Raw genomic sequence first — 27,847 nt, 5'->3', positions numbered from 1 at the left:
CAGCGTACAACCTCTTGAGAGATCGCTTATGTTAGATGATGATTAATCCAGCCCCAGGATGCCTCAACACCCCACCTCCCTTACAAAGAAATGGTTATGTATACAGTTAGGCTATCCTTTGCCAAGCTTTCAACAGGCAGTTGGTCACAATTGCCATAATGGCTTTCGCATTACCTGCAAGACAAAAAAACATATAAATCTAAACACTACCGCTGATCATAAAGAGTACGCGCCGTGCCATGAACAAAGTATCTCTTTGAGGAATCTGATTATTATTATTTTATTATTATATTATATTGCCACACATCCAGCAAGCAATTCCGCATAATTGCCTAAATAAAATTATCATTATTTAGCCTACTATCATTAATATTACAAATGTATAATAATAAGATTACACTGATATAAGGATATTGGCAATGTTCCAAACAATAAAAATAATAATGATAATTTATTTTTCTTGACTGGGAAGTTTTGAGCAAGTTACAGTGTGTTTCATAGTACTTCAAGCACTTTTATCTCAAAAGATCAAAGAAAATGTGATTCCTTGTGATATGGTCGCTTTAAACCCCATCTACACTACAGATAGAGACAATTACGTTCGCTACAGAAAGAAGCGTTCAATCAGAGAAGTGTGTCTGAGTATTGCAGTCATTAGTAGTATGTAGTCTCAGGGCAACTGTGATCTAGTGTAGCTGTGAGTGACATATATGGGTGTATGTGTGTAGCACATGATGGATTATAGCATCTTCTCGACTAGATACGGCGGCCGTGGAATTATTGGCATGTAAAATTACCTGTATGTCTATATATGTATCCATCTGAAGTTTGATCTACAGTGTGTGAAATGGTTCATCTGACCAAACATGCATGAGCTCCAGCACAAACAATGATGGATGGCCCTTCGACCGTCACTGACGCGGCGTCAGGGCAGAGGTACTGAATGAAAAAGCACATCCAGACCGGATTGGTTTGGTTTGCATATCTGTTTTCTACACATAAATTTAAAAAAAAATTTTTTTTTACATTTATGAGCATAGCTGAAAATCTGTTTGCCCCGGGCGCTAGAGAAAAGAAGCCATAACTTTCAGAGGCTCTCCTCTCCTCTCTCAGCCCATCATCGATTCATCAGGATGCGAAGCCCTTTTATTACACCCAATATTTCAGTCTACATTTGAAACTGAGAAGAAAATATTGCAGGTTTGTCAGAACTGCCAAAATAAACACCAAAGAATCTGAAGAAAAAAGTTCTCTAGACGACCCTTGTTGCAAGCTACTCTCGTCATAAAATACCAAGAGAACTTTCAATTCAATCTATTTTTGGCCAACTCAGTTGCTGGAGCGCTTTAGTGATTATTGGAACATTTTCAAAAAGTGATTTGATTTTTTTTCCCCCTTCTCTATCTGTTTTCCTCTTCTCCAGACATCATTTCTCACTCTCTTGTTCTTGCTTCTCTCTCTGCAAAATCAAATATCAGCATACAAAAAAATCAGAAGGCATTGCTCTGGTGTCTGCTCTAATAGTTGAACGTCTGCTTTTTCTCTCTTCAAAGACACTGAATTGAACTGAAGCTCTGGATAAAGTGGAATCGTTGATATGACAGGGCAGATACTTCATGATTACATCATCACAGAGTATGATGCGAGCGCGGCTCGCAGGAAATGAGAGCGGTGATGTGGGTGGAAACTCCTCGTTATCAAAGTTGCTCTGTATTGAATAATGTATTCTTCAAAATAAGCTCTCTGATTCTCGAGACGTGGGACAAAACGGGCTACGGAACTGAAAAAATAGACATTTATGTACAGAGGAATCATTTTGGATTACTTACTTCTTCCATTTTCTCACAAATATGTGTTTTTCCTTGCTGTAACTTAATTTGTCAGGCCATATGCATATAAAAAAGTATCTAGTTCAGCAGATGAATTCGTACATTTGTGTTAAGAACCTTCTAGTGATCATCTCTGATTAATATCAACGTGCAAATGTTGCTACTTAAAACCAATGGCAGGTAAAAAGGTGGCACTGCCTTTTCCCCTTTCTAAAAAAAAAAAGTTATCTTCTCGTCCTGTCATGTTTGACAACATCCAGCCTCTCTCTCTCTTTTTCCACGGTGCCCTAGAGGTGAGCCCCACTCCAAAGCTGGAAGAAAAAAGCTTCACCATTCATTTCCAACTTCAGCCCCAAATAGGCCGTAATGACTGGGCTCTGATAGCTGCCGGAGAGAGAGGAGTCCATAGAGCCATTCATGGAGGCTAATCAGCATGCCAGGAGCAAAGTCTGGCTCTGCAGTGACTGAATGCAGACTGTGAGCGCCCCTCCTTTAATCTCTCACTCATTCATTCGGTCCTGCTATGGCTTTATGACAAACCCAACACGGCCAATGTTTTCCGCCACCTTATCGTGGCCTCCTTTCCTCTGCCACCCTTTTTTCCCCTCTACATCCCGTTTGTCAGAGTAAACAATCATTCAGTGTTTACATGCATGTTCTTAACCTGAATATGCATAAGTCGACAATGTGTGTGGTCATGTAAACATGTTAATCTATTTTCCTTTATCAGAGTAAACTCATAAACACCTTCAGCAAAACTGATTGACACCGCTAGATTTTTGCCCATTACCTCACCTGGGATGTAAACACAATAACTTGCATTTTGTTGGCTTATTGTAGTGCGTATGTCTGGGTGTGTGGTTAAGCGTCCTTAAGGTGTGTCACATTAGCGATATTTCAGCAAAATTTTGCGGGCAAAAAAGGTCAATTGTCAGTAGCGTAGCAATGTATGAAGCACAGCTCATACAGAAGTCACTTTCTAGCCAAGCAGCTTTCTGACGGTCAGTGCGGTGAATTACTGGTATTCAGTGACTCGGATCAGATCGGGATCTCCCTAGTTTTTAATGCTTTATTTAACATCATAACTTGTATAGCATATGGAATACTCTGAGTCAGATACACAAATGATTATGTTTTGACATCTCTACAAGGAAAAAAAACTGATTTATTAATAAAGTCTTATAAACATGGTTTACTTGTGTTCCCAGTTTATTGGTTAGCATGTCAAACCAGGACAACGGGCTATTTAAGTAAGCTGATTCCCTTTCAAGGGAACTCATGCTGCGTTGGAGATAATGACGTTATGGGAACGTTTCTGCATGATTCTGCCAGGAGCATCAGGTCTCTTAGGGCAGGACCCTCCAGGAAGAAGTGGTTTATACCTCAGCATATGGTGCCCACTTCTCCTCAGTGAACTTAGGAGACCGTTCTGCCAACCCCGCCACCTCTGGTGCTTCGGGGGCGCAGCAGTTTCCAGCGAGTTCAGATCTCAGTGTCGGCCTGGAGGTGTTGTGTCACTGGGAGACTCGCATCCTCCGAGGAGGTTATTAGAGGAGTCAGTTCAGTTGTTTCCTGTTGGTCATCCGCTTCAGGGCGCTTAACTGACTACTCGAAAATTGCCAGGGACCAATCTCGAGAGATTGGTTACCCTAGGTAGCATGGGAATTTATGCCAAATGTGTCACATTGAGTTCTGCTTACGATAGAAAGAGGATACAAAATTCAGTTTGGTTCTTGTACCTTAGTTATGTGGAAGAAACCTTGGTTCTTGTTCCAAGGGCCCGTGCTCGGAGCTCCTTGTCATCGCAAAATGATGTTTTATTAACAAAGTTCAGGAGGAGCAAGTTCAGATAAATAACCTAATTAGCACAGGTGGAGAGCATTCAGTTAATCAACTCAACCAATGTCAAGAGGTATAAATTCAGCAGATTTACCTCTGTTCATCTGAGAGTTTATCAGCATCCCTCCTCCACCCCATCTCCTCACTTCTAGTTCTATCTACTTTTACCACACCGGGGGGAGTACTCTGGGTTTGGGCTAAAATTCCCGAGCTCGGAGCCCTCTCCCCGGACAGCACGCCAAAAACTTTTACTCTATTTAATTATATGGATATGTGAACTCGTGAAATGCTTACAATGGGCAATTCCCTCACAGGCTGGGGAGCAATCATGGTGGGTCACTCAGCTCAGGGTTTGTGGAGGGGTCATCATCTCTCTTGGCATATAAATTGCCTGGAGATGATGGCTGTCTTACTAACTTTGAAATACTTCCTGCCAGGCCTGAAGGGCCATCATGTGCTTGCCCGGACAGAAAACACATCAGTGGTCTCCTACATAAATCATCAGGGGGGTCTGTGGCATTGCCCACTTTACAAACTGGCACACCCGATTCTCAACTGGGCTCTGGGAAAGCTGCTCTCCCTGAAAGCAGTGTACATCCTGTCGAGGCAGGGGCTGAGGCCTGGGGAATGGAGACTCCACCAAGAGGTGGTGAAATTGATCTGGAGGGAGTACGGCCAGGCAGAAGTGGACCTATTCGCATCTCAAGAAACGACTTTGGTTCTCCCTCACACATCCAGCTCCACAGCTCCACTCTGCTCCCAGGAGTTCTAGAGAGAATCCACTGGGACGGGGTCCGCCTGTTATTAGTAGCCCTGTTCTGGCCGGCCCGAGTAAGGTTCCCGGACCTGATGTCCCTTCTCTCTGTAGGAGATTCCGGTCAGGTGGGACCTTCTGGCTCAGGCAGAGGGCTATATCTTTCAACCCTACCTGGAGTTGTGGAAACTGTGGGTTTGGCCTCTAAGGGGACCCAACTCCTAGAGTCTGGTCTGTCAACTGAGGTGGTTGAGACCATACTTCACTCCAGAGCTCCCTCAATGAGGAAACTATATGCTTCAAAGTGGAGATTTTTCACTTTATGGTGCGGAAATCACCAGCTGGACAGAGTTAACTGCACTGTTGGTACCGTGCTGGAGTTGCAGGATCAGTTCTCTGCAGGGTTATCTCTCTCCACTCTGAATGTTAACGTGGCAGCCATAGCTGCTTACTACACACCTTTGGGTGGTGAGTAATTGGGGAGAAACCCATCAGTGTCGCATTTCCTCTGTATTGCTTTGAGGCTAAGGCCTGCAAGCTGCATGAGGGTACTGGCCTGGGATTTGGCCGTTGTTTTAGAAAGGCCTCTCTACGGCTAAAGTGAGTAGGAGACCTTCAGACCCTATCAGCTGCCCCATCGTGCTTAGAGTTTGCACCTGGTATGGTGAAAGCCTTTCTACGCCCTAGGTCGGGGTATGTTCCCAAGGTCTCCACTAATGTGGCACAATTTATAGTTTTGCAGGCTTTTTCTACCCCCTTTTGGACGTTGGACCAGGAAAAGCTAAATCTGCTATGCCCAGTTAGAGTATTGGATGCTTATGTTCACAGAGCTGCCCTGTGGCGTAAGACTGATCAATTGTTTGTGTGTTTTGGGTCACCTAGAAAAGGGGCCCAAGCATCCAAGCAAAGAATGAGCAAGTGGATAGTGAATCTCTCTTGCATATGAAGCTTCTGGACAGCCTTCACCGATGGCTGTCAGAGCTCATTCAACTAGGAGTATGGCGGCTTCAAAAGCCACATTGTCAGGGGGATCCCTACAAAATGTGTGAAGCAGCAGGCTGGTCCTCTCCGCACATATTTGTGAGGTTCTACAAACTAGACTTGGATCCCACACTGGGGTCCCAGGTGCTTATGTCTCACCATAATTCACACTAGACAGGCACTTGTCAGTACAACGAAGTGGGTATTATTGTTCCCATAGCGTCGCTATCTCCGACGCAGCACAAGTTCCCTTACGACTGTAACCATGGTCCGGGCACTATTTATAGAGCTTACGGTCATGACGTCACATGCTACGGGGAGACGTCCCACCACACCATTGGACCGATTACACACGTGCTTCAAGAGGCAATCATGCAGAAGCGTCAACCATAGTTACAATTGTAACCTGAGGCGTTTTTGTGAGTTATCAGTATACTGGTGTGCATGTAAACATGCTCTCATTATAGTGTACGACCATTGGGATAATTCAGAGGAAAACACAATTAAACACACCGAATCTGAGGCGGCAGCGGTTTCACCCCAGGACAAGCCATTATGACATCATTAACACGGCAAGAATGCAAGTCAACACTTTGCTAATGGTCACGGAGCCACACCGCTCCGATAAGCTCCAGATTTGCTTGCATTGTTCTAAAATGCCTCTAAGTGCTACAGCTTAGACGTGTTAAGCGGCGCAACTCGTGATAGATGATACGCCCTCCCTGTCTGTTCAAATAGCCCCGCTGACAGCGAAATGTCTGATTCATCTCCAACCTCTCCGCTCTCTCCCCAGGATCTTCTGTATACTCCAGTGCATGCGTTTTAGGGATGAAAGAGCTGCCAACCATGCATCTCAGAGATGGAGACTTGCTGGCTGTGCTGATCTGAAATTCAAAAGCTATCCTTTACAGGCTGTCAGAAAAGTGATGGAGTGAAAAGGGAGTCTATCATCAGGGGACCGATGCTGGACTCCACCAGCGCACCGCACGATGCTATCAGCCTTCATTCTCATGCCAAGATCGTTCAGTTCAATTCTATAACCGAAAGCTTTATGCCTTGCAATGTGAGTCAATTGGCCTCATTTAACTGTAAGATATTTTCATTAAGAAACACCACCAGTAACAAAAGCATATATGAATAATATAATGTTCTGAGACAGGGGAGTTTTGATAAGACAATTAGGATATTGCATAGACATGTGTGATATAGAATAATTAGATGTTAAACACGCCATAGTCTGAGTTGGAGTTTAGCCCACAACCACAGGAAGTCAAGACAAAAACCAGAAATGTCAGATATGAGACAACAGAAAGTCTTTAATAATTAGAAACCATGACTTTTTAACTAGTAAAAAAAAAAAAAAAAGATAACACAAATATTAGGCAAGTTCATTATTTCAATAAATCACTGGCCAAAATTCATGTTGTGAATTGAGAGAGATGAAAACAAACTCCAAGCTCAAATGTCTTTTATTTCATTTTATTTATAAAACGATTATAAAACTAAAATTACATGAATGTATTTTATTTTATAAATAACTCTTTTTTATAAAATAAAAATAAATTTATTTATTTTAAAATATTTAAAAAAAAACTAAAAAAAATATATATACTTTAATTTATTTTAACAAATAACTATATAATCAATACATTTATAATAAAATACTGTTATTTTATAAAAAATATAACATTTATATTTCATTTTATTTTATATAAACTGTTCCTATAGCTCGAACAGTATATGCCATAGCAATAGCAAAGTCTTGGATTTCATTTTCAGGGAAAAAATAAGTGACTGCCAAATGCATAAATGTAAATTAAAATGTTAAATGTAAGTCAATGTTACCAAATTTGATTCCATCTCCTTAAAAACTGTGGCAAGCCCAAGACCATAAAAAAAAAGACCACAGGAAGTCAAATTCAAGACAAAAAGAAAGGTCAGCTATGAGACAACACATCACAGTCAGGAATGGTTAAAGTAAAAAAAAAAAAAACATTAATATATGTATTTTATTCTGTGATGCGATCAGCCACTCACTCTCCAGAATTACCAGGTTAAGAGGGCATTATACAACATTAATTGCCATAAAGCAATGGGACCGGATGGCGTTTCAGGACGAGTATTGAAGTCATGTGCTAATGAGCTCACTGCAGTGTTCAAACACATCTTCAACCTGTCGTTACAGCAGCCCACTGTTCCCACCTGCCTGAAAACTGCCACTATCATTCCCATTCCTAAAACTTCTGCAGTTATCAGCATGAATGACTACCGGCCAATTGCTCTCACCCCAGTGATCCTAAAATGCTTTGAGAGATTGGTTCTGTCCCACATCAAGGCATACATTCCTTCAGACCTGGACAAACATCAATACGCCTATAGGCCCAACAGATCCACGGACGATGCAATTTCAATTGCACTGCATACAGAACTTACACACCTGGAAAACCCTAACAGCTACGTCAGGATGTTATTTGTGGATTATAGCTCCGTATTTAATACCATCAGTCCAATAAAACTGGTCAATAAACTACAAGCACTGGGTCTGGGAGCCCTTCTCTGTCACTGGATCAAAAGTTTCCTCACTGATAGACCCCAGCTTGTCAGGTTTGACCATCACTGCTCACTGTGCAATAATTGGGACTCCTGGGCAATAACTAATTTTGACTCTGTGTACTCTTATTTATTTATTTATTTATTTATTTATTTATTTATCTGGGCAATCACTTTTTTGCTGTGTGTATTCTTAGTTATCTATCTATCAGGGCATTTATCTGGGCAATAACTCTTTTAACTGTGTGTACTCTTAGTTATTTATTTATCTGTTCTTAAATATATGAATCTATTTTTTATTGTGCTGCATACTGGATTGCTCCAAACTGAATTTCATTGTATTAAATATGCAATAACAATAATAAAGACCCTTTTGTAAAATAACCATATTTTCTAAAAAAAAAAAAAAAATATATATATATATATATATATAAGCTACAACAAATGTCAGTTTATTTTATTTATAAAATTAATGTACTTTATTTTGTAAAATAACCATATTTTCTAAAATAAAATAAATTAATTTATTGAAAATTAAAAATATATATATTTTTATTCAAACTATTCCCATAGGCATATAAATTGTAATACCTTGAATGCAGTGTCAGTCACTTTGAAATAAAAGTGACAGCCAAATGCATGAATGTACATTTAAAATGTTGCATATGTCCAAATCTTATTTCATCTCCTTAGAGACTGTGGCAAGCCCAAGACCATAAAAACACTGAGTACAGCTTTTATATTGAGTAGACAGAATTATTGCAACCTGAAACTGAAGACTTTACATCCTGTATCATATATTTTAGGTCAACATTTTTTATGACAAATTCTACTATTCAGCCAGTTGCTATACATCATAATTTCAACTGCCTATAACTTGTTTAAGAGCTAAGCAAGATATTTTATCTGGACAGTATATATTCCTTCCTGTCACCCTATACACCTATTATCCTTGTCTAGATTGGAGCAGTAGTCAGAGGGAGGGCTGGCGGGGGACGAGGGTCTCCTTTAGAGTCAGTAATGACAGTCAGACTGAGATTGGACCTGATGCCAGGTCAGTCTGGCTGGCCTCTGAGCTCAGCAGGCAGCCAAAATCTTTGCTTTCACAGTCCAATCATACCAAAAAGCCCCTGCAAAGTGTGACTGCAAGACGTCTGCTTGTACGGACTCCTGGGGAGTGTTTTAAACTAATTTATTTAGAATACTTAAAACGTACGCAGAACACTTTGTTAAGACACGCAAGCCTTCCACAGCTCTCAGTGTTCCACTTTGTTAATCCCTCCATGGTTTTAGTCTGGCATCCATCCTCTTTCAAGCTATTTCCATCAATTAGCAACTGCTGGGGGAGTTCAGGTGGCCACAGTAATGGTAATCTTTGTAGCCAACTGTTCATTTGAAATGCTTGTTTTTTGAGTAATTCTTCCAGTTCGCTCTCATCGTCATCATGACCTGAACTCAATGGTCAGTCATTTTGTTTGAACTGAACAGCCAATGGCATAAAAAAAACACAATGGAAGAAAAAAATGATGAACAAAACTTTTTTTTTTAAATTGTGATATATATGTTACCGGCAATGTGTGAAAAGCAGGTATTGTATAGAATGCCTAAGGAATATATACAATGTGTGAAGTTTTTAGGCAAAGTATGAAATTACTGGTTTTTGTGATTATTTTTGCATACTTTACTAGGCATTCTATATATTACCTAGGTATTATACAGAATGACAAGCCAGCCAGCCCTTTGGCATTGTATAGAATGCCTAGGAAATGTGTGAAATATAAACCATTTCATACTTTGCCTACAAATTCTATATATTCCCTTGGCATTCTATACAATGCCGGATTTCACACATTGCCAGTAACATATACACTCCTATAAAGGTGATGATACATGCGGCAACTTTTTGAGCAATGTTGCTCGTATCCAGATTTGTTTGCCCATTCTCAACGGGAAAGTGCCCAAGCAACATTGCTCGGCAACATTGCTCAAAAAGTTTCTTAAATATTCTATATAGAACTTAAAAAGGGTTCTGTCAGGCACTTCGTATACAGTCATTGTCAGAATTATTGGCACCCTTGGTTAATATGACCAAAGAAGGCTATGTAAAAAATCTGCATAGTTTATCCTTTCAAAAAAATTACAAAAATCTAACCTTTCATTAAAGTAAAACTAATGAGTGGGGGAGGGGTAATCACATTATTATGAAATAAATGTTTTTCTCTAATACATGTCAGCCACAATTATTGGTACCCCTAAAAATTCTTATGAGTAAAATGTATATGAATTATATTCCCCTTCATATTTACATTTTTTTTTTTACCACACCAGGGTGACTAGGATCATGAAATTATGCAGCCATGAACTCCTGTTTCACAGGAATATAAATGAGGTAATGCAAAGGCCAAATTCCCTTAATCATTTATCACAATGGGTAAAACCAAAGAGTATAGTTCTGATGTGCTGTAAGTGTCTGTAAGAAAATAGCTAAACATTGAAAATTCCCATTTCCACCATCAGGGCAATAATTAAGAAGTTCCAATCAACAGGAAATGTTAGAAATCTGCCTAGAAGAGGACGTGTGTCTATATTGTTTTAATGTGTGAGGAGGACAGTTTGAGTGGCCAAAGACTCTCCAAGGATCACAGCTGGAGAATTGCAGAAAATAGTTGAGTCAAAGAAAAGCCTGAAAGAAAATATCAAACAGCACCTATATCACCACAAGTTGTTTAAGAGGGTTTCCAGAAAAATCCTCTGCTCTCATCCAAAAACAAACTCCAGCATTTTCAGTTGTCAAACACGACTAGAACTTCAAACGGGACCGGCTTCTATGGTCAGATGAAACTAAAAAAAAGAGCTTTTTGGCAGCAAACCCACCAGATGGGTTTGGTGCACACATGAATAAAAAGTACCCCATGCCTACGGTTAAATATACTGCTGGATCTTTAATGTTGTGGGCCTATTTTTCTGCCGGAGATCCTGGACATCTTGTTCAGATACATGGTATCATGGATTCTATCAAATACCAACAGATAAAAAAATCTAAACCTGACTGCCGCTGCTAAAAATCTTATAATGGGCCATGGTTGGATCTTCCATCAGGACAATTATCTAAAACAAACATCAAAACCAACACAAAAATGGGTCACTGAGCACAAAATTAAGGTTTTGCCATGGCCGTCCCAGTCCCCTGACCTGAACCCTACAGACAACTGAAGAGGAGAGTGTATCAACATGGACTTGGGAATCTGAAGGATCTGTAGAGATTCTGTATGAAGGAATGGTCTCTGATCTCTTGTCAGGTGTTCTCCAAACTCATCAGGCATTATAGAAGAAAAATCAGACCTGTTATCTTGGCAAAAGGAGGTTGCAAAAAGTATTGAATAAAAGGGTGCCATTCTAACAGTGTATCAGTACTACAACATTACATCCAAAGCACCAAATGAGACCAAAATGGAGCCTCAATAAAAATCTATACATTTATAATACATTTTTATGAGCTTTAATAGCTTAAAATCAGCATTTGCAAACTGATTTACTTCTATAATATGACATATTTCTGAGTTAAACAGAATATTAAAAATAAAAAAATGTTAAGGGTTCATTTTATCATCCTTAAGAAAAAGTAGGTCTTTACTGCATTACTGTTAACTGGCATGAAATTGTACTCATTATTAGCAAGATTTGAAAGAAAAAAATGGCATCAGCCAAAAAAAGGAAAGTGTTTCATTCATTTTAACCGGCATGAAATTGTGCAAACTTTAAGCGAGATTTTTAAAAAGTGGCATCAGCTGAAAAGGAAAGTTGTTTCAGTGGTGAAGCAAGTTATTATTTTTAATGAAAGATAAAACATTTTTTCATAACATCCACTGTTGAATCATTCACAATAACACCTGAAATGTGTATTAGGAAAGTAAATATGGTCAATTTGGATTTCGTGTTGACTTACTAACTTTATTTGTTCAATCAGCATTGATGAAATGATATTTTTAAAGTCACTGGATAATCCATTCTAAATTAAGCATAAACAAAACTGACCTAAAGAAGAAAATAAATGGAGAAATGTTGGAAAATGTGAGCTAAGGTCTGTGGTCGGTTGCATTATAATATCAAACACCCAACGCTGCACTAAGTCTCTGTATGTTGGAAATGAAAAGCGTTCGGGCAGATGCCTCCTGTGGTTCTCTCTATCACTATGCTGGAGGTCACTGCTCTATTCCTTGGCACTTTGTGAGAAGCAAACCCATGCATTCTCCAATTATTTTCTTAAAAGCCCAGTTACTGTGGCAACCAGGCCAACATGGTTTGTTTGCCATGGCGGCAGGCCAACTCAAACCTTTAAGCTGTTCAAAGCTAGCTCACACATAATGGGTGACTGCTCTTACGCACTGAACCTTACACCTATACTGGTATCACACACAGAAAGAACTCTGAACTTAATGATAGCATTGGTTCACTTAGAAGTCCATTGATTGGTTAAAATCAATGGCTGTTGATTTAACGCGTTAATTAGATTAAATAATTAGGGTGAAAAACAACACGTTAAAATTATTAACGCATTTAACGCACTTGCCTCGCCCCAGACCTACTTAGGTTTATTGATGACGAATATGAAGCAGGACAACAACTCTCTGCATGATGGAGCCTAAAGAATGTAGTTAAAATGTCCCTAAAATTCAAGATAAAGGACAAAAAAATGTCAGTTTGAGTTTTTGTCTCATATTTACATCATATGATATAGGTTAGTTAAGCTGTATCACACGAGCAATGAGTGCAATATCACACGAGTGCTGTTTTTCTGTCCAGAATAGCACGGTGTCCAAATGTGATACTGATACAGTTCAATAAATAAGAAGTTAATATTGTGTTATTTTAGATACATTATTGTCTGTTTTGCTCAAATTTGCCAACAAAAATATAAAGACAAAGCAGAACTGTTCACACAGCAGCATTTCATTTCTGAATCCACGTTTTGAACGAATCGGGTGAACCATTAGGGTTGCCTAATGATTCAATGGACCATTCATAAAGAGAAACATTTACTTCACTCCTGAATGAATCAGCCGTTTGAACGAATCAAATGAATAATTCAATGACTTAATCATTAAAACATTTACTGCCACCTACTGGCAGTTTTAGTTTATTATTTAGATTATCATTTCATTTAAAAACAACAACAACAAAAAACATTAAAGGTGTAGTTCACCCAAAAATAGTCCAAAAAGAGTATGTGTAATAAATTCTATGTTGAATCAAATGAATTATTTCTTGCTGAAGCTACTTTTTAATGTCTATTTGATGCTTTACACAATACTGACTTTAAATTATCTTCTGGGAGTAATTTCTCAGCCAAATTTGAAGTGTGATTAATTTGCGATTAATTAGATTAAGTAATCGCCACATCATGTAATTAATTAGATAAAAAATTTTAATCGCTTGACAGCCCTAGTTAAAACTAAAGACATCTGCAAGGGCTGTCGATCAAAATGCAATTCCAACTTGCTTTAGTGCTGTATTTAAAGATCTGTATTGAGAACGTTTTTGAATATTGAAAAATAATTGTCTGTTCTCTGAGCTAAAAACATTAGACACTGGTCATGAACATGTCTCAACTATTTCACATCGTTCCTTATACTGAGACACTTATGTAACATGGATCAATTTTGTGAGGCAGAATTTTCTCGCTTTTTCTTTCCAGAGCGTATAGAAGCCAAAAGATGTCAGACTGAGCTCTATGGTGTCACATCATCACCTCTATCGATCTATCTATCTATCTATCTATCTATCTATCTATCTACCTATTCACAATGCTGGTCTGCTCAAGGATTGTCAGGTTGAAAATACAGGCAGATGTGTCTTTCTATAGGTTTCTTCACAATGCGTTTCACAATCCAGTCTATATGCCATTCACAATATCATTTCTAATAACAAATGATTGTAAATCAAATTGTAAAACCAAATAATTTTGATATCAGCATGCAACTTAGTCTTTAAACTAGGTTACGTGATTGTTCAGTTACAAAGAAAGTCAGTAAATGACATTTATATTAACATGGCATTTCCTTAAGTAAATAAACGGAGTAGCAATTCAAACAGATGATCCTTGGTTTGGCCTTAAACTAGATTTAAGTGCATGACAGGTCGTGCACAAATCTGATGCCAGATGAGTATCACTGATGCACATACACTGGCAGAATATATTCGTACACTATATGTATCATACACATATATAAATGTATGTGTATGATACTGATTACAAGAGCAATAAGGAAATAATATTCTTTAAAAAAAAAAGAATATTATGTGTCTTTGCCATCTCATTGTGTTTGCACTGTACTGGCTTTCTGATACAAGCAATATAGGGTTGTCATGATCCCATAAAAATATCTACCAATACTAAGTAATATCACAGTATCATGCAGTATTGTGTTAATTCATAATTCAAATCTACAAAATGGACCAGATTTTCATAAATACATAGATGTAAATGAAAACTACTAGACTAGATTTTCCTCTGAATACTTTATTAATGAGACTGGCTATTGTTACAAATGAAATCAGTGTAAACAAAATGCATCTTAGCACTGCAGAATAGGCACAGAAGCTGCATCTGAAGTGACATTTAGATTTATTACACTGACCGTTTAATGCGGTGGTATTATTGCAATTACAATTGCAATAGCATAAATAATGTTATGAGATTGATATTTTAAATATAAAATTCTAAATATAGAAATATGAAATGCTGAAAAAAATGAAATAATAGGTCTACTTTTAAATGGGAAACTAAAACCGCCAGTAGGTGGCGGCAAGTCTTAATGATTGAGTCACTGAATCGTTCATTCAAACAATTCGCTCAAAACGGCTAATATTCATTCAGGCACAAATGAGCGTGGTCAAATGAGCACGAACTGAGAGAATAAAAGAAATGTAAAGATGTTATGATGTTGAGTAGAGATGTTTGAGCTGCTAATATAAAATCTTTTCAGTCCCTTTCATCTGATAAACCACAGCGCAAACAATAATGTGCAACTTCTCATTACAGAATCAGCTGGAATCACGTGTTTGAACTGAACACTCAATAAGGCGCAAATCACACGGCATTTACTACACAGGGCACAGCAGGAAGGCAACGGCACTCAAAAAGACTCTCTTGTAATGTTTTTGCAGCCATTAAGTGTTCAAATAAACGTTTTAAATAGTGTTACTGCCGCACATACAACATTACTTAGGGCACTACTGGCGATACTTCCGTTTATAAACAGTGTCATTGCCAGTGTTTTGAAGCTTTAGTATCGCGGTATACCGTGCAAGCCTGATGTGTTATATGGCACTCTAAAAAATATTAAATCTAACTTAGTAAAAAGAACACCTATTAAAAGATATTAACAAATTAATAGGTGTTGTTCTCCCTTATTTCTTATTTTGCATAGCCTGTTTAACAAGGCAGTACATACTTTTATAATTTAAATATTGGTAAAATTATATTTTTGTAAGTAAATCTTAGAAACCACCTTATTTGTGGAGAAAGGGGCATTCCCATCCCATTCCCAATCCCCTACACAAATGTATGTTTAAGGTTTATGTTGCATTTTGTTATTTAGTTCAAGTTTACTGCATTATTTTGGTGTTTGATGTTTGTTTAACTGTAAAAACAAAATGCTTTTAAAAAGTACAAATTCTGAATTGTATATTTAAGAAGGCAGTACGTATACATTTATGGTAAAATATTGCTGAAATAATATTTTTTCTGTAAGTAGACCTTATAATTTGTGGAGAAAGAGGCATCCCCATCCCACAATTTCCTACACACACGAACGCAGAGTTTTTTTTATGTGGCATTTCATGTTATTTAGCTCAAGTTTACTGCATTATTTTAATGTATGATGGTGTTTGATGTTTGTGTGTAACTGTGGTCTGTCTTTATGCCATTATAGTTGCTGTAAAGGCCAATTTTGATTAACGCAGTTATCATGTGGCCTTCCATTGTCCCACCTGTACAATTATCAGTACATTTCACAGTAACAAACAGATTTTAATATCCCAAATGGGTTGGTATTAATATTAGGCTATATGATTGAATGACGTATATAGCCTACAGTTAGGAGAAATAAATAAATAAATAAATAACGCGAAATACCCAAAAGTCATCAAAATGTTTGCAACACCATCACCAGATTTTTACGGCAAAGTTCCGGCCGCCACAACTGCTTGTTTTTATTAATCATTTATCGTAAAATTAGCACTTTAATATGTGTGTGTGTGTGTGTTTTTTTTTTTTTTTTTTTCCAGCAATCAGTTAATTCTGCCAAGGACAAGGAGTACTGCTTACCTTCGCCGAAGAAATGCGCTTGAATCAAGAACAGCAGAAAAAAGCCCACCGCCGCTCCCGCGAGCGCCCACGCCACACGAAGATGCTGCATCTCTCTGATGACCTGATGCGTTTACAACAGCACATCCATCCCGACTCAACACGCAGTAAACATTCCCTTATTCTCAGGAAGAACAGGCTGATCGGTAAGGACACTTTCCATGCGGAAAAAGCCTCTGTTGATATGTGTGGAAACTGCTCGCGCGACAGGTCTCTATTCGGAGAGATTAAAGTTCAATACGAGTTTCAACGCGGCATCTGACACTTCGTGCCCCATTAACCGTTGCATAGTCTCTCGCTCACTGGTCGTCCCGTAATATTTAACAGGCGATTGGCCGCATGTATTCACACATCCACCCACGAGCCTCGAGCTACATAAACTGTCGCCCCCGGAATTCCGTTAAAGTCCAGGAAAAGACCTCAGTAGTATGTCCAGTATCACGCGAGAGGTCTCTAGTCTACTGCATTCTTCTGTTGACTTCCCAGGAGAAATGTTGTGCGGACGCGCGTGCATCCCAAGAAAGCGCGCGGTGCTGCCCGTCTGAGCGTCTCCTATTTAACTGAGGCTGCGGGTTTGCACGCGAGTTTCATCTTGGTTGAAAATCGACGTCATCACTGTTAAATCTGTCAATCTCCGAGCGATTCCGCTTAGAGAGCGAGTGAGAGAGATGGAGAGAGCGCGCGGGGATACCTGGTCACAGTAGGCCAACAGAATTTTTTTTTTTTTTTTTTTTTAACTCCAAAAAAGTTTTTTATTCTAAAATGCAGTTTGTACGTTTTTGCCATATTTCGTTTCTCATTTTTTTTAATTTTCACCTGACAGGAATACATAGGCTAAGTTAAGGCGTCTTCAATCAAAAAGTTACATTTAATATGCTGTTTAATATGTGGATCAAAGGGGAGTTTCCATGAATATTAATACACTATGAAATGTTTTTTTTTTCTTTTATTTACTCCAAAAAAAAAAAAAGCTAGTTGTAGTTGCCATAACTTTACTGTAAAAATACAGTGATGATTTCAGTGACTGCATTTTTTCTTCTAACTTCATAGTTTCTGTAAGATCTTGGAAAGCCACAAGTTCAATCACACAAACATAAACAAACCAAGGTAACATATGACAATAAATAGTATATAGTAAATAACGTAAATGCAACATAAAACAATTTTTTTGTTGTTGTTGTTGTTGTTTTTGTAAGTTGATTCATAGTTTTACTTAAAAAAAAAACCATAATTTTATGTTTTTATGTAAAGTATACTACTGTATGTACGCTCAAAAAAATGATATGTTGGATTTACTTAACGTTTTTATGTCAGCAGGTTCCACGTAACTGGGTTATGTTGCATTTAATTAACATTGTAATTTCAGTGAACTTAAGTTTATTATTTAAGGTTAATTCAATGCTATTAAGTTGAATCAGGTTAACATTCTTATTTTTGTCTAAAACTATTAAGTTTAATTATCCTACAATTAATATAAAACAAAAATGATCCAGTTTAATTGATTTATTTAGTGAATGCATTCAAGAACAATTTTTATAACCTTCACAAATGTTATCTGACAAAACCTTTACAAAATCTTTACTCTGTAAAGACTCTTATTGTTAGGCGTTAGCCAGAAGACGGTTTTGTTACATCCATGGCATGCCCAAAATAGTTGTTTTTTATTATTAAAACAACTTTAATTGTTGTTAGCAGGTCCTCAACCCAAGCACGCTCTAACTTCACCACAATCGTAACCTCCAAAAACACTAACATACCAGAAACTCTATTAAATATGAACATAAAAGAACATTAAACATTAAGTCTCCCAATTTTTTCTTCTTGATAAAAAAACCCCCGCATAAAATAACATTTTATTTCAACATTTAATCTCCCTATCCAGCCCTGTGCAAAGCATGATGGGAAGGGGAAATCCTGTTTCTATAATGTTATTTTAACACAAACAAAATAATTTATGTACTCTCAACTCGAATAGATTAAGTAAAGTGGATGAAAAGAATTATGCTGGATTAAATTCATTTACTTAAGTAAACTGAACAAGCATCAAATGTTATTTTTGGTCTACTTAATTGAAACATGTTCTTTCAAAATGAAAATATTAAGTTGAGCCAAAACATAACTGTTTCAAGTCAGTTTAACACAATGCAACTGTGTTTGAATGAGAAACCTAATACAGTGCTGTTAAATGATAATGATTTTTTAAATAAACTGAACTTAAATAACTGAAATTATTTTTTGAGTGTATTGCCTAGTGTGTGTGTGTGTGTGTGTGTGTATGTGTGTATATATATATATATATATACAGTAAAAAAATAGATAAATAAATTTTAATTTAAATGGCTTGCATGGTACTCCGTAGCTTACATATGCAGGTCAAAATTGGTGTCTTTCATTTTCCATCTGATATCCATCTGATGTAGGTAATTACATATAGGAAACGTTAAATATCATGCTGATGTTCAGATTTATATTTAGCAAGAAAGTAAATATCAAGCTGTCATTTAGGAGAAGCTTTTATCCGAAGCCATTTACAGTACAGGCTATTTATAACAGTGACAATCCCCCTGGATCAGTGAGGTTAGGTACACACACAATCTAAATTAACATTCACATTTAATGCATGTATATGTAGACTTGCTTTCTCATAGTTTTTTAGTTTTCGGTTTTTTTCCTAAACTCTAAAACTGCTTCATCCAGTGATAGATAGCTATTTGCTTTGTCTCTTGATGATATAATTAATAATGATCTATTTTAATGCATATATTCAGATTTAAAAGTAATCCATTTTCTTTGCTGTTAATGTCACTTTTCATATTACCCCCAAGTACATCTGTCCACACATGACATCCCATCATATTCTCATATTGTTCTCACGTACTCCGAGCTTCAGTGGAAGAATGGCAATCAATCAGCGGGGACCCAATTAAATATGTTCAGAATACCGCACCACTGCAAAGTCAAGCTGCTACTGAAATATCCTGCCCTATAATAACATGTTCCCCCTGTGTTGCCAATATATCTCCTACAGATCTAGTATTTTCCTCCCGCTCTATCTCTCAATTTCCATCTCGTCTAAGGGGAATATCTATATTTGACTCTGCAGTGTTTGTTGGAGGTACTGTATGAAAAAATGTGGCGGGACAATAGACACGGTTCCAATTTATTAAACCTACTTTCATTTATTTACTTTTTACATTTGTTTTCCATAGTAATTGCAACGTCTCAGAGGAGACACTGGAAAGCAATATTGCCGCGATATATATAAACAATATCAGCCAGACCCAGTACCCTATTTTGTTTGCTATTTTTGGTGGATTAAACAAAAAAAAAATCACACCAAGCTAATTCCAGCAATAAGACCTGTGAATGACGGCAAACCATGGAAAACAAACCTGAGTGTGAATATTTATTTTTGAACTGTTTTCATCAAGTATTTAGCAGCTGTTATCGTGAAAAATAAACAGTGTGAATTAAACAATTGTTGAAATTCCACACACTGAAAAAACAGCTTAAACTGAACTGAAAAACATTTCAATTCATGGACTTAATCTCTCAGATCAATGCAGGGACAAGCCACTGTTTGCCCTTTTTATCTAAATCCCTTTCTTTGATTTGGAATCAGAAATCCATTTAACTTCTAAAACAGATTGCTAGAAGAACATCAGCACCAAACTTTAGATTTGAAATGAGAAAGGTTACTTACTAAGCATTTATCTCATGCTAATGAGAGCATTAGAAGCATCCCCAAAAATGAAAACTCCGTCAAGCTCCATAATGACAAAAAGCACCATAAAAGTAGGGTAGGGTGTGAAAAAACGCCCCCCTTAAGGACTGTGACATTTTTTTCTGTGAAACAAAAGTTAAATGTGTCCAGAATAGCTATCATGGTTTTAGTGACAATTACATAAATTATAAACCAAGTATGAAAAATGTCCAGAGTTTTCATGAAATTAGATTTTTAACAAAAATTCAATTTGTACCAAGGGGGGGCGTTTTGCCCCACAGGTGGGGTAAAATGCCCCCACTCTGACAAAGCAAGTTGCTTTATACATTTACCGCAAAATCAAAGTACAGGCAGTTTTAGCTTAAAATTAAAAAGAATATAGTCAATAATTATGATTTACAAAATTATAATATTTTAGTTGGAAAATATTGTTAGTTGATGCTAACGTCCTAGCTAACTAGCTACCTGATGCTAACTTGAGGTAATTTTTAAATATAAAGTCCAAATATTTTTATTCAACCACCTAGTTAGATTACATTTGATTGAAAAACAAAGGATTTGATGTTCAGAACAGAGTAATTATGATAGTGGGAAGAGGGCGTTTTACCCCACATGGCAGGGGGCGTTTTTACGTAGCCCCGGACATGACATGCAGGAAAAAAATAGTAGGCTAAATCGTACGCATGATTTACTAATTCATTCCCTCATTTTACTAAATCTTGTGCACGCTTTACAATTTCGTTCCCTCAATTTAATATCGAATTAGTAAATAGTGTGCACGATTTAGTAAATCGGGGGAATGAATTAGTAAATCGTGCGCACAATTTAATTTTTTTTTCTTGCATGTCACGTGCGGGGCTCCGTACGTTTTACCCCACAGACTATGTTTGAAAATGTTTTTTTGTTATTCTGAAAATATAATTATATTTTCCTAAAAGGTGCAGTGTGTAAATTTTAGCGGCATCTAGTGGTGAGGTTGCGAATTGCAATATAGAGAAGCTACGGTGACCAACACAGGACAAATATGTCGTCGTCTGAGACAGCAGCCAGTCAAGCAAACGCGCTCTGTAGAGCAGTTTGTCCATTTAGGGCTACTGTAGAAACATGCCGGTGCAAAATGGCGACTTAACATGTAAGGGGATCCGCGATGTATGTAGATAGAAATGGCTCATACTAAGGTAATAAAAACATAATGGTTCATTATGTAAGGTCTTTATACACCACTGAAAACATAGTTATGTGTATTATATTGCATTTCTGTCAATAGATCCTCCTAAAATTTACACACTGCACCTTTAATCCACACTGCACGTACTCCCTATCTACAGGCCTTACTATTCTCATATATTACTGTGATGTTCTACAAAACAACAAGCTTTAAAACATTTTTTTCTTACTGCTGAAAATTTTATAATTTACAGTGAAATCCATTTTCTTTCAGGTACGTCACCAGTGTAAGCTTCACTGTAAATACTTCTACATCACTCTTGTCAATGTTAGTTGCAACAAAAATGTATCTTGACTTTATCTAGTGGTTATTTTGGGAAAGACAGTAGGGGGACGTTTTACCCCTGGGGGGCACTTTCCCCCACTCTACCCAAAGTGTCAATACCACTTTTGCTATGTTCCACGTCAAATGATAGATTTACGTGAAAACAGATGGAAATTTAAGTCCGTATTCAATGAGATTCTTCCCCTGCAGTGAGCTGTTAACTGGATCATTGAATCAGTTGAACTTGAGATCCAAACTGTATAAAAATAGTTTGAATGTTTGAAAGTTCAGGATATTTTAAGAACAATATGTGCTAATGTGCTTTAGAGGCAGGGTAAAAATATAGAGGGGAAAAAAACATATTAACGCATCTTGACTTACACCATCTTCCTGTCTGAGAGCCAAGGGCGCTCTCACCTGCACCGTAATGTTATGCAGCATTTCTGTCAGCGTTATCACTGCAACACTCTGGGGGAGCAAAGCAAAGACCACCGCTTGACTGCTGAATGTCCCTAAAGCGCAGTTTCCACTCCACAACACGCCTGACGACATGGTGAGTCTCGTTATGATCAATATCTTTGTCATTGTCAGGAACAGTCACGGGGCCTTAGTGTAACCACCGTCTTCACTGACCCTGGGAACCTGCTACCTTGATGAATCTAGAAAACACACATCAAGTGAGCAAGAAAATGATTCTGTAAAATAATGTTCTGCAAAATACTACTCATTTAAAGAGATAGTTAAGCCAAAAATGAAAATTCTGTCATCATTTACCCTCATGTCGTTCCAAACCTGTATGACTTACTTTATTCTGTGTAACAAAAGAAAGAAGATATCTTGAAAAATGTCCAGTTGGTTTATTTTGGACCCCCATTGAGTTTCATTGTATGGACAAAAGCAGTTTTCATTCTTCAAAATATCTTTTTGTTACACAAAAGTTATAATAAAGTACAATGATGTTCGGTCTCTAATGTGACATTTTAGCACGTCATGAACAAACTCTTAAGTAGCGCAAACAAACTGCATTTTGGGAAAAGCCAACCAGATCTAATAAGAAAACATAGCTATTTTACGATTTGACGAATTTGTATGATTTCACTAGTGCAAAAACCTATGATTTTTAGCATGAAGGTCCATCTCTAACCCCTAAATCGAACCCTCAGTGGGGCATAAGCAGATCAAACAAAAACCTGCAATTGAGATTGTTTGAATTCATAGAAACTTGCTGCCAATTCAACAGAATGAGAGTGTTTTGGATAAAGCATATAAAAAAGATTGTTGTATTAAAGATTATTTCTTTTATTTTTGTCATTGTTTATAATCCTTTTCCTGGTTTGCCTTACTGAGATACCTCAATTTCATTTGTCCAGTCCTAGTTTCTCTTCAATTAACTTTTTATTGATTTGTACACACCCTCTGTTAATTAACCAATCACTGCAGCTGTGTGCTAATGGTCCTGATTTATAAATGCCTGCATTGATGCACAATAGACTAAGAGACTTTGGAGCTGTCTGATGTTTTTAATGTGTGTGTGTTCAGGAGAAATATAAGCAAAGTCCCTTTAAGGCCCCGTTTACACTAGTGCGTTTTTGTTTTAAAACACATAACTTTTACTACGGTTATGCCTGCCGTTTACACTGCTCCGGCGTTTTCGACACTCGAAAACGGAGACTTTCGAAAATGCTGCAGAGCCTGTTTTAGTTTGAAAATGCCGGGGTTGCTTTTCAGTATAAACGGACCAAAACTGAGACTTTTGAAAACGATGGCGTGGCTGCCCATGTTCGCTCTGCGTATCCTTGATGACTGTGTAAACAACATGGAGACTGAACTGCAATCTTTGCTGGCTTTGTTGTCATTTTTAGCAGCCATTGTGCAGTTAAATCAAAGTCCCTTTAAGACAACTCATTTCACTCCGCGGCCATCTTTGAAACGCCTCTCGGGCATGCAAGTGCAGCTCTAATCTCTTTGAATGGGGAAAAATCAAATTCTCAAAAGCTGTTCAGCAAGCTTTCGATTAAATTTCATATTTGAAATCACCAATGAAATATGACAACGACTGTCTCATAAATTTTGTTTCTAAATGCTTGAATCATGACAAAAAACAGCATTTTCAGACTGGATCAAGCTAATGCCCTAAGTTTGCGTCTCTATAGGAAGCGCGAGTCTGACTGTTTCTATAGGAACCGGAGCTTCTAACGGGCGCTGCAGTGATGCAATGACTTTACCAATCGGCAATTGGCTCTTATTTAGAAGGCGGGACTTATTCCGCCATATTGTGCGTTCATTCTCCCATTCATAAAAATACAAGGGCACTGTCTTTCTATATATAAAGTCTTTGATATAGGCCTAAGTTTATTATCCTTTGTTTATATTGTGTACCTTCTGCTTGTGTAATCTGAATAAGATTTATTTTTATTGAATTTTTGTATTTCTGTTCTTAAAGGGTTAGTTCACCCAAAAATGAAAATAATGCGCCAAAAAAAAAGATTTATATAGTGATGGCCGATTTCAAAACACTGCGTCAGGAAGCTTCGGAGCGTTATGAATCCGAACTGCTGATTCGACACGCTGATTCATAACACTCCGAAGCTTCCCGATGCAGTGTTTTGAAATCGGCCATCACTATATAAGTCATTATTTTTATTTTTTTTTGGAGCACCAAAAATATTCTCGTCGCTTTATAATATTAATATTGAACCACTGTACTCACATGAACTGATTTAAATATGTTTTTAGTACATTAATGGATCTTGAGAGATGAAATGTCATTGCTGGCTATGGAGGCCTCACTGAGCCATCGGATTTCAACAAAAATATCTTAATTTGTGTTCTGAAGATGAACGAAGGTCTTACAGGTGTGGAATGCCATGAGGGTGAGTAATAAATGACATTATTTTCATTTTTGGGTGAACTAACCCTTCAACTTCTTGTCCAGAAACCACACATTATGTACTCCCTGCTCACTTGCTCTTTTCTACTTGCTTCAATAGATGAATAAAGTGGTCAAATGGAACTGTAGTCCTGGACTCTGTGTTCTAATAGACACCCCTACTGGGATCAAGACATTCCTCCTTAACCCTATCCTCCCTTACAATTGTATTGAATGCTCTGAAGAGCTTTATCGGAAACAGCGCCCAAACTAGATTTGTGAACTGAATCAACTGATTCACTGAAAGGATCAGATTTAAAAGAACAATTTGTTCATGAAACATGCATGAGATTCATGTCTAATCATTGAAAAGAGTTTTGAATTAATAATGACTGTTTGCCAGACAAAGCTATCATCCCAGCTAACAGGGAACGTTCTCAGAACTTTGACTAACGTTCTGAAAAGGTTCTCTCAAAGTTAAGAAACATTATTCCAGTAATGATAATAGAATGGTTCTTCAAGTCTGGTATGTATTTATTAGTGTTCTCAAAAAACATTAGCACAGAAACAATATTTATACATTGTTTATGGAACATTTTTTCTGAAACGTTTTAGTTGGACTTTTTGTTGTTTGTTTGTTTATGAAGAACTTGAATATATGATAGTTTTATGGTGCTTTTTGTCATTTTGAAACTTCACAGCTCCAATCATCATCATTCAGTTTCTCTATGTGGCCAGAATATTCTTCAAAAATTCATCTTTTGGGTAAAGAATTTTTTTTTTCAGAACAAGATTCAGAACAGCATGAGAGTGTGTAAATAATGCCAGAATTTCTGGATGAACTAGACCTTTAACGCAAGACAAAAGAGCACCCTATCAGAATGCCAATGAATAGCAGGTGAAATAGCTCTCAAAATCAGATTTAAAGCTGATGTGCAGATGTAAGACTTTATGCTCTGACAGGTGTTCGAACCACAGGATCGTGGCTTCTAGGGTGTGAAACCTTCATTCCAATTCAGCATAATTAGTCAAGACAGATTTTAACCAAATAAAATACAAGAAGCCTGAAGAGAAGAAATTGATACACTTAAGGAAATTCCACCACCAACCAATGTCTAAACTGCACAGCGCATCCTTATTACAGTTTGGGTTGTGCAATCCAATTTGGATGAATCCCATTAAATGTGACATCCGCCTTCACAATATGCATTCCAGTAAATCTGCTGCATTTCAGCAATGTTTTTTCCCCGGATTCAAGATATGTTGATCCATATGGCATCAAATCTCAGACTCTTGTTTAGCTAATGTGGAACCATATATATTTAAAACCACATTGTGAAACTGTAACTGTATCCTTTGATATGGGCGGTGAGTGATGTGTTTCTGTCAGAGGTAATCAAAATGGATTTAGCCTCACAGTTTTACTCCCAGACAGTCCGAAAGAAAAGCCAATAGTAGAGATCCCAATCAAAGAGAGGTGGGAAACTGACAAGTCCAGATACGTTGAGTGATAAGAAGGCAGGGGCTCTTCTTCTCTCGCCTGCCCACAAAGACTTTGTAATCAATCTACGCAGACTAATTTGGGCCAGTCTTCACATTGTGATTCAAAAAGAGGTGGAGAAGGGAAGTGAGAAATGGTCTGACAGGCCAGTGTAAAGCTGTAGAGTCATGGTTCCTGCAGTGCACTACATTTTCATTCCCCTATCAGATACAAGTATGGCTTAAAATATTAAACTCAGTTTGTATAGTTGAAACATATTAATTTGATATTTTATTGTGATTATATTCAACTCGCTGATGCAGTGGACAGTTTTTTAAAAGACATTTTAACTATTCATGGTGTGATGGTGTTAAATTAAGTTGGATTATTATTCCATGCACATTATTTTTTAAAATTCATGTGCCCTCATAATCTTTAATTAAAATAATTTCCCCTCCCTCTTGCAACGACATCTCTTCTCTGATGACATATTTACTGGCACGAGGACGGGAAAACCTGTCACTCACATGAGATCGACCAATAGCCATCTAATCAATTCGCAAAATGGACGAACATTATATTCTTGTTCGAGCCGCTGTTAAGGACCGTTCACACCAAGATAACTATAAAGATAACGATAAAGATACAGTTCTAAAAATTGTTCTACATATAAAAGAATAGCACTGTCCACACCACAGCTATGACGATAACGATATAGAGAAACGATATCGTTGGGATCACTTTCAGAACGATTTTTTCCAGCTGTTGAACGATAAAACACTGACAACCAATCAGAATCCATTCTAATTTAAGTGTTCGCGCATTTAAAATTGTGGAAAAGTTCATCACCGACATACAGAAAAATCCACCACTGTTGACAAGTCAAACCCCCTTTTCAAGGATACTTTAAAGAAAATGGATATATGGAAAACAATCAGTCATACCCTCGGAATAAATGGTGAGAAGTATTAACGATATAACACAAAATTACCTCAGGTATCCAGCGCTAGTTTCGACAAAATTGTCTTGCTTCCTTTGAAGTTGCAGTGAAAAAGACTAGGCATTGTTTTTATTCCACTATATTGATTTCGACAGCTAAATTCACTGTTAGATTATATCGATTACACTAGCTAGATTCACTCGAAACATAACGTGTAAGTGCAACAACAGCAAAAACATGTTCGATGACATGTTGTACACACTTTGAAACCGCAGCGCGCAAGTTTAGAATAAACAGACAGTTATCGTTCTTGGTGTGAAAGGGCCTTTTACACTAGTATACACCACAATAGGGAAGAAAAGACCATCGCAACTCTGTTTCATGCTGACTATAAGACTTGTGATTTAGTAGTTCATGCATTAAGGATTAAATATTCATTTTAAATAGTTTTAATATTGTTTGAATGAATGTTGCCATTAGAGCCATTTTCCAGAGTGCTTTGCACTAATTTCTGAAACAATTATCACAATTAACTTCAAGTTGACACCCTCATGCAAACTATAAATCTCATCCTACTTATTGCCCATTTCTGAAAGTCTGTTTTACCCTTTTAGAATAAAACACTTGCTTAAAGGATTAGTTCACTTTCAAATGAAAATTACCCAAGATTTACTCACCCTCAAGCCATCATTGGTGTATATGACTTTCTTCTTTCTGATGAACACAATCAGAGTTATATTAATAAATATCCTGACGCATTCAAGCTTTATAATGGCAGTGATCAGGAGTACGAAGCTGAAGAAAGTGCATCCGTCCATCATAAACGCACTCCACACGGCTCCGGGGAGTTAATAAAGGCCTTCTGAAGTGAAATGATGTGTTTGTGTAAGAAAAATATCCATATTTAACAAGTTATAAAGTAAAATATCTAGCTTCCACCAGACCGCCTTCTGTATTCAACTTATGAAGAAAGTGTAACACCTCTCGCAGTTCAAAAAGCTTATGCTACATCCTATGCCTT

At 37.4% G+C, this 27,847-nt stretch overlaps 1 protein-coding gene across 2 annotated transcripts in view; it reads right to left on the bottom strand.

The window, feature by feature from the left end:
• The window catches only part of tafa5b (TAFA chemokine like family member 5b), a 57,367-nt gene that overhangs the window by 18,938 nt on the left and 10,582 nt on the right, over positions 1-27,847 (bottom strand). Inside the window, exon 1 of one of the 2 annotated variants that reach the window (XM_051884962.1) lies at positions 16,283-17,505. The exons of the other annotated variant lie outside the window; for it this stretch is intronic. Coding sequence (XP_051740922.1) covers positions 16,283-16,373 — 91 coding nt within the window. The 5' untranslated portion in view covers positions 16,374-17,505. Of the gene's footprint in view, positions 1-16,282; positions 17,506-27,847 lie in introns of those variants that run through there. 2 annotated transcript variants of the gene reach the window in all.

Source organism: Ctenopharyngodon idella, chromosome 24 (genome assembly GCF_019924925.1).
Source record: "Ctenopharyngodon idella isolate HZGC_01 chromosome 24, HZGC01, whole genome shotgun sequence".
Lineage (NCBI taxonomy): Eukaryota > Metazoa > Chordata > Actinopteri > Cypriniformes > Xenocyprididae > Ctenopharyngodon > Ctenopharyngodon idella.
The sequence above is the reverse complement of the archived record's forward strand: the minus strand, read 5'-3'. Positions and strand labels throughout refer to the sequence as shown.